The sequence below is a fragment of the Panthera leo genome, chromosome D3, assembly GCF_018350215.1.
Source record: "Panthera leo isolate Ple1 chromosome D3, P.leo_Ple1_pat1.1, whole genome shotgun sequence".
Classification (NCBI taxonomy): Eukaryota; Metazoa; Chordata; class Mammalia; order Carnivora; family Felidae; genus Panthera; species Panthera leo.
The window spans coordinates 63,947,915-63,956,357 of record NC_056690.1 but is presented as its reverse complement, the minus strand read 5'-3'; the positions used below and the strand labels follow the sequence as shown (position 1 = coordinate 63,956,357).

The following is an 8,443-nucleotide window of genomic DNA, read 5'->3' as shown; positions in this document are numbered from 1 at the left end:
TTTACTGATCTAGATGATCAGGAGATTTTCTATTAAGAACTGACACGAATGAGTTTGGGGGCTCATCTCCATGTGCTTGTGAGCCCCCACAGAATAGCAAAGCTAATCTCCAGTAGTCCAACAGTTAAAATAATTGATGAGTATGTGTTGAATCCTCAGGAGAGACGGGAGGAAGAAAGAAGGAAAGGGAGAGGAGAGGATTGGAGGGCGGAGGGGAGGAGGGCAGGTGCTGATTTCAACCCTGTAGCGTCAGGATTGCGTCAATTCGGGTTTCAGCCACGTCTAGAGTCTCAGAGACGAGCTTCTCAGAAGAGCCAAAACAGGAACAGGGGTGGCAAATCACTGTGCGAGGGCGAGCGGACCACCTCCTCCCCCCTTTGCCTCCTCCCGGTTGCAGGCGCAGGTCCCCTGGGCTCTGCGCTGTTGTTTTCAGCACTCGGGAAAGCCGGCGCTTCAGATCCAGGCAAGTGAATCAAGCCAGGGAGTTTTCCGTTCAGCACCTCGGACAGAACACGCAGCAAAAAATGGCTCCGATCACTACCAGCCGGGAAGAATTTGGTAAGCAAGTTACTCAACTTGTAACTGCGGTTGTTTCTTGAATACTCCGGGGTGGGCTGTGTTGTTGTTGTTGTTATTTTTATTTTTCCATGGGATGTTGAATATAGATCTCCTAGGTAGTTAATCTGAAAAGAAAATGAGAACTGTAAAGGGGCAATCGTGGCTTATCTGTTGTTTCTCCCTTCCTCCCTATCTTTCTCCTCAAAAAAATTGCTGTCTGCCAGGGAGATTTTACATCCAAGAAGTTCCTAAATGTTCGGGTAGCTCTGTAAATTGCAGCACGCGCTGAGTAAAGGAAAGGGGGTCTGTTGTTTGCAGTTGGTTTCATTAATTCTGTAGGTGATTTTTATTTGTAAGTAAATCTGTATTTAACTTACCAGGAGAAGCCAATGTTTCTGTGATTACATAAGGGTTTGATCTCGGTATAAAACAACTTATATGTTGAGGGTTTGGAATGTATATTTTATTATAGAGTGTACCATAAGGTTGTTTTTCTCTGCTATGTTTTTCTTGTATTCTTGAAATATGTTGCTAGTGAAAAACACAGAATCCTATGATGCTAGGGTGTTAGAGTGGTATTTGAAATGAACTAGCTTGGCCCATTGCATTTCACAGGTGAGGTAACCAGAGCCCAGAGAGATGAGGGACGTATTTCAGGTCAAACAGTTAATGAAAAGCTTTTGGAAAGTAGAATTAGGACTCCTATTTTCCAGTTCAATTTCCCTTTTCCTATACCAAATTTTTGGCATCATTGCTCTCCTTCTCTCTTTCAGTAAATAAAAACAGATGTACTTCAAATTAAAAAGTAGTATTTTAGGTCACATTATATTCCAAAGATAAGAGGTAGAGTTTTACTTACTTCACAAGTATTCAAAAAAATCAAGACATTTTATAGAAGTTTGTGAATAAGGAATGATATCTATGAGTCCATGATAATTGTTATTTAACTGAGTGAAATGACTGAGGTCTTTGCTCTCAGAAGCTTAAAATCTCATTGGTAGAGAATATACAAGGAGTAGGTGAGTCTTTCCATGATTTAGTGAATATTTTGCCTTGTGACTTACGTATGAAATAGGGACAATCTGTGACATTATATTCAGAAATGAGTTTCCTTTACAGGCTTCCATTTGGGTGATTGATTTATATTATTATGATGTGTATTCCCAATTTCTGATTTGAAAATAAGAAATTTTCCAATACTGAGGCATTTTCAGAGATTGTGCTGGTAAAAAATATATTTCAGCTTGGGCCATTGGTCTGTTTAAGAAAAAAAAAAAGAGGATCATTTTCTATTGCTTTTATTGTTCTCCTAGCATTGGCTAAAGAATTGCCTTAGTTCATGACTTTGGTTTTGCTCCCTGGCCTTGGATTATTAGAGTCCAGGAGTGGATTCTCCCCTGCCACCCCCCCACCCCCTCCACACACAAAGACTTGAATAGAAGAAAAAAACTGAAAAGCTGATACTAAGTTTAGCTGATTATCTTTAGCTCTTGTTTGATTCTTTTTCTGTAGCATTTGCTGTGTTTTCTACTTGGGGAATTCAAAGGTTTATTTTTCATCTCTACATGATTCAGTTTCTTGATATAATTAAACTATAGAATTTTTATTATTGTTTTTTAATCTTCTTATATATGTCTTCTCTTATTTGTCATTGCTGGTTCTTATATTCTTTGAGTTCAGTTTTGAAATTATGAAGTAGGTAGGCAGAAGATTTGGGGGGGGGAGGGGAGTAACAAAAGATTGTTCTTTCAGGGGTTATTCAAACAAGGGTTAACCCTTTTCTAACTGAGACTTTTAACTTTATTATTCACTATTTGGGATAAAAACAGATAAGAATGAAACTAAATGCAGATAATACTACATTAGTTATATTCACTCTGACTATATTAAACATTGACTCAATTGATGCACTGTGTCCAGATATAGCAATACTGCTTTTACTTACACACTGTTACTGATCATTTGTTGGAGAAATATGCTTACATATGGTACATGATAAGCTTCATGCATAATCAGTATTACCTAATGTCAGTAATTTAATGTGCCCTCATTCAAGAAAGAATGCCAAATTCAATTTGATTACCATTTGCCATGTGGAAATATGCTAGAAAAAAATCAGTTATGGATAAAATTGAACTCTAAATTATCTATTCTCACTCTTCTCTTTACATGTTTAGGAACGATGATTCATTCATAACCATTGTTTTGTTTTTATCCTACTTAGGTGTAATTAATTTGTTCTTTGGGTAATTCAGTGTTTGAGAAATTATGAATCTGTATCCAAGGAGTTTGTAGTGTTAAAAGTTACATAATATTAATATCCTGTTGTTCATCTTTTTTGTTCTTTTTTTCCTAATATATGTAACATTTCTCTTATCATAATTGGGATGGAAATTATTGATGTTTGTGACAATAGCAGATAATGTTCCTCCATTTCTTAAAATTATTGGAACCACTGAGCCCTTAGATGTTTGCTTCTTGAATCCGGGATAAATAAAGAACTACTAAGAATACAAAATCTCCCAGTATTTCAAAAATGTGTATTAGAGCTCCATAATCAGTAAAAATTGATGCTTCTGGAAAGCCTCAAAATGTCAAGCAAACATAATGAAATTAGTACTGACCTACCATGCTGTAGTTGATTCATGTTATCTGAGAAAACAAAGGTAGGTCAGGGTCATTTAGCATCCCCCATCCCGACCTAGGCCCTGTTTCATCTTTTCTTTTTATTTATGAAAAAAAACTGAAATGAAGAAGTTTCTGTCACACGGTATTTTTTTCGGCATGTCACACAGTGGATGTGTTTATTCCTGAAGGTGACATGAAATGTGTACATAACTCATACCCAGAAGAGTTGGAAAGTAATCCAATCTGTGCAGCCTACAGCATTTGCCAGCTCCAGTATGCTTTTCAAATAGGCTCATGTCTCCAACTCTGCTCCTTTAATGTATGTTATTGGTCATTTGATTTTTCAGATGAAATCCCCACAGTGGTGGGGATCTTCAGTGCATTTGGCCTGGTCTTCACAGTCTCTCTGTTTGCATGGATCTGCTGTCAGAGAAAATCATCCAAGTCTAACAAGACTCCTCCATATAAGTTTGTGCATGTACTAAAAGGAGTTGATATTTATCCCGAAAACCTAAGTAGCAAGAAGAAGTTTGGAGCAGATGACAAAAATGAAGTAAAGAATAAGCCAGCTGTGCCAAAGAATTCATTACATCTCGACCTTGAGAAGAGAGATCTCAATGGCAATTTTCCCAAAACAAACCTCAAAGCTAGTAGCCCTTCTGATCTGGAGAGTGTGACCCCAAAGCTCTTTTCAGAAGGGGAGAAAGAAGCCGTTTCCCCTGATAGCTTAAAGTCCAGCACTTCCCTTACTTCAGAAGAGAAACAGGAGAAGCTGGGAACCCTCTTCTTCTCCTTAGAGTACAACTTTGAGAAGAAAGCATTTGTGGTAAATATCAAGGAAGCCCGTGGCTTGCCAGCCATGGATGAGCAGTCGATGACCTCTGACCCGTATATCAAAATGACGATCCTCCCAGAGAAGAAGCATAAAGTGAAAACCAGAGTTCTGAGAAAGACCTTGGACCCAGCTTTTGATGAGACCTTTACATTCTATGGGATCCTCTATACTCAGATCCAAGAGTTGGCCTTGCACTTCACAATCTTGAGTTTCGACAGGTTTTCAAGAGATGATATCATTGGAGAAGTCCTTATTCCTCTTGCAGGAATTGAATTATCTGATGGAAAAATGTTAATGAACAGAGAGATTATCAAGAGAAATGTTAGGGTAATTCATTTTTAGTGCTTAAAGTATTTATAAACATTCTTTTATTCAGCTTCTTTGTATCTAGGGGATTTTCATTAAAATGATAAATTTTATACATATCATCTTTACCATGTTTAATTATTATTAATCATAATCAAATGGGGAGCAAGGGAATAGAGGAGATGAAAGAAAATTTAACCCACAGCTGAAATGTTTAAAGTATTTTAATTATATCAAATAAATAGGCATCCTTTGTGGATATTTAAAGAATACTTATATAAATATTTTTGTTAATTTCTATCTTAAGTATTGTGACTGCCACTTAAACTAAAATGCAGGCAAATATTTCTTATAAGCAAGTTAACAAAGATGTTTCATAATTGAATTTGAAATTGAAATTGAAATATAAAATTAAATCAATTTGTCCTGAGGATTTGGAAGTTATATTGACTTTTCATGGAATTGCTTTTCAAGGAGGAGACATCACATCATATTGAATTATAAATGTCCATGACTATGTTGTATGACAAGAAGTGAGTTACTCTGCCTTTGTAGGTATACTGCTTTGGTAGTTCTGAGACTATTATAAGATATAAAATTAATACTATTTCCCCTTTAAATATAGAACTTAATTGATTTAAACTATAATATTTTAGAAAGATTCTGTAGAATACTGTAAAGCTCACCTTTATTTCTTTGTTGAAATTAATGAAAAGTCAGAGTTCAGAAACGCTAAGTAGCTTGAGACACTCAGATGTTTAGCAGCATAGTAGGAATAAATATCTATTCCTACTTGGACTGTTTATTCATATAATAACCCCATGTGTATATAGACTGAAGTGTTAAGAGCTCTGGCCAGCCATCATTCTTAGTTATAATCCAGCTCTGAGTTTTCATTTTGTTTCATCAGTTAAAACTTGTACTTTGAGTTCTTGGTCATCTTAGCTAAAGTCTTTAAAGTGCAAATAAAATCTAAGTAGTGTACAAAGAAGGATCTTATGATACTCTTCAAAAACAAAGTATTAAAAATTGAGTCAATTTCCTCCAAAACTTAATTCATTCCTTGGATTAAATGAGGACTTTGAGTGGGGGCTGAGGATAGAGAATTTTAATTCCATCAGCCCTGTGGGTCAGGAGAGTGGTGGCAGTCAGAATAAATTTCAGTTAGTCTGAATTCAAATTCCAGTAATGTTAGTGTTTTTTAAAAAATTGAAATCAAATCAAACTTAACATGAGTCATTTTGCCCTATATAGATCCTTTCAAATGAATAGAAAATTTTCATTACTATTAGTAACTTCAAAAAGTAATTATTTAGTTAAAAAGCAAAAGTAAAAAAAAAATCCTCTGTAAAAGCTATACTCTAAACATCTTTAAACATTTCTAGTAATGGGTGTGGCTAACTCATTACAAATTTTAACAACCTGTAGTACCTAAAAACACCACAAGGTGGCAGCCACCTGTTTTTAGAAAGTGGTAGCACTGCACAAAAGCTTGCAGTTACTCAGATTCATTAGCATAGTAAAATAAAAATAAGTAGGAAAATTACATAAAACTAGCAATATTATATTGCTTTAAAATATTGCTATAAGCACAAATTTCAAACCCAAGAAAACAATGAGAATACTTATACCACATCTCTCTTTGTTTAGAAGTCTTCAGGACGGGGTGAGTTACTTATCTCTCTCTGCTATCAGTCCACTACAAATACTCTCACTGTGGTTGTTTTAAAAGCTCGACACCTGCCTAAATCTGATGTGTCTGGACTTTCAGGTAAGAATGCTTCTGAAAAATTCAGTCTCAGTGAACAATACATTGGGCAAAATAGCATCTAACGTGAATTTGATTTGCCTTTTACTCATAGTTTCAAGTGATGTGATTGTTTTTCCCTGTTTCTCATTATGGAATAATGATGTGATTCAGTGCCATTAGCAAGAAAAATAAAACTACATAGTTCTACCAACTAAGCCATTGCTAATACATGGTAGATGTCTGATTGAATGGGTTTGAAGCAGAAAACAGTGATAAATGCAGAGGTAAGAAGCCATTGCCAAAAATATAGCAATTGTTTGGGAGAAGAGTTCTTCATTTTAGTGTTTTTAATGAGCCAACCTACACTTATTCTGCTGGTGTTCTTTTTATTATTTTTCCCTTAATTCCTTATGTATCTTCTTGAAGAATTAGCTCTTAGTTTTTGTTACTATTAAAAAAAATTCCTCATATCACATTGTGAAAAGAACACATGACCTATGGGTTGAAAGGATCTGAGTTCAAATCCTAACCCTTCCATTTTAACATATAACCTTGGCTATGTTTCATAATCTCTACACAAACTAATAAGTAATGATACTTACCTTGAGAGAGATTGTGAGGACTAGAAAGATATACTTCATTAAATATCACCTAGTTCTATTATTATTTTTAATATTATTATTGCTATTATTTAATAATGGCAGTTGAACACATTGTCTTAAATGTTTAGATTAGGAAGCTCAAATGAACTCATATGCTTCAACCAGAAAGAGGCAAAAAGAATATAATTAAATATGTGAAAAAGTAGCATGATCCTAAAATCCACATATTAAAGGAAGATCAACTCTGAAAAACAGGAAGCAAACTCAGCAGGTGATTAAAGAAGCACAAAATTTAAAGCAAAAAGGACATTGCCATTGTGAATTCTAAATGCCTGTTCAACAGAAAAAGCAGAGAGGTAGAGAGGCTTATCCAAAGTCATACAACTCAGAAAGGTTAGATCTTGTCTAATGTTTTTTTCTTCTATCCTATTTTCTGGAATGAGTTACAAGTAATCAGAGTGTGCCTCTGGAATATTTTGTTTTCTTCTCCTCTATATTATCTCATCTTCCTGCCATTGCACTTCTGTTCTCATCCTCTGGTTTAGAACAGTTTACTCTTCAAATTCACATTCTTATTGTCAATTTGTTGACAATAGAGAAGCCAAGCTTTATCCATGTTTTCACTTTGTTCTGATTCATTTTCACTGCAATCTCATTTTATTGGCATGCAGTAACCTCCAAGGGCACCATTATACTGAAATCAACTCTCCAGCCAGGTTCTGCCAGTGTAACGTCTGTTGTTTACCATTGCAGATCCCTACGTGAAAGTGAACCTGTACCATGCCAAAAAGAGAATCTCTAAAAAGAAGACTCATGTGAAGAAATGCACCCCTAATGCAGTGTTCAATGAACTGTTTGTCTTTGATATTCCTTGTGAGGGTCTTGAAGAGATAAGTGTTGAGTTTCTGGTTTTGGATTCTGAAAGGGGATCCAGAAATGAGGTGATAGGGCGGTTGGTCCTGGGAGCAACAGCAGAAGGAACCGGTGGAGAGCACTGGAAAGAGATCTGTGACTATCCCAGGAGACAAATTGCCAAGTGGCATATGCTCTGTGATGGGTAGCATCCTAGACATGATGAGTTGGAACTTAATGATTTTTACTAGGCAAGGAACAATTTCCTTTCTCTTTTTTTCTCTGATACATGATTGCAAGCTTGTGACAACAAGCTACTTTTTTTTTTTTTTTTTTTTTTTTGGTTAGAAATGGATTGAATTAGCAAACCTGAAAGTAACTGTCAATGTGTATCATGATCATTTCCCCTGATATTAAAGAAGTTGGGTAGATTTTCATGAGATATTCAATCTCTGCTGCAGGTTACCAAAGTAGCCAAGCATTTTATGAATATTACAGTGCAATCCCAAGCTACTGATGTGGTTTAGAAGGTGGTGATCTCATGTCACTAGAAAGAAATGTGATTTTTAGGATTTAGAAATGAAAAGCATGCTTTCTCTTATGAAAATTCATCCATTTTTCTTCAGGTGGGGAAATTACTTTTTCTTTAAATCCAAAGATATTAAAGAAATGTTCTCTGGTTTGTTTTTATCCATTATGTCATGTGAAAATGGTCGTCTTGCATATAAAAGTATATGGTCCTTTCTCTTTAGTTTGTAATTATTTGATACAATTTTATTATACAAGGAGTAACTTGGTTTTCTTTCAAAAGGACAGTGAACAAGCTGAGAAATCATTTTATCAAAGGGCTGAGTTGAGAACACTGTGGCTGAAATATTATTTTTCTCTCTCCTAAGGTTATATGTGAGTCAA

The 8,443-nt window shown here is 35.4% G+C and overlaps 1 protein-coding gene across 1 annotated transcript; it reads left to right on the top strand.

Annotated features, from left to right (window-relative positions):
* The first annotated feature begins 288 nt into the window (after window positions 1–288).
* SYT4 (synaptotagmin 4) lies at window positions 289–8,159 on the top strand. The gene is made up of 4 exons (XM_042910751.1): window positions 289–558; window positions 3,534–4,348; window positions 5,978–6,098; window positions 7,433–8,159. Exons 1-4 carry the CDS (start codon window positions 525–527, stop codon window positions 7,738–7,740), a joined length of 1,278 nt encoding a protein of 425 aa, XP_042766685.1. The 5' UTR covers window positions 289–524; the 3' UTR covers window positions 7,741–8,159.
* Window positions 8,160–8,443: the final 284 nt, after the last annotated feature.

Excerpts from the sequence above, each read along its gene's own strand:
- SYT4 (XM_042910751.1), top strand. The coding sequence starts at position 525 with ATGGCTCCGATCACTACCAGCCGGGAAGAATTTG. Across the intron at positions 559-3,533 it reads TACCAGCCGGGAAGAATTTG|ATGAAATCCCCACAGTGGTG; the intron begins GTAAGCAAGTTA and ends TTGATTTTTCAG. Across the intron at positions 4,349-5,977 it reads TTATCAAGAGAAATGTTAGG|AAGTCTTCAGGACGGGGTGA; the intron begins GTAATTCATTTT and ends CTCTTTGTTTAG.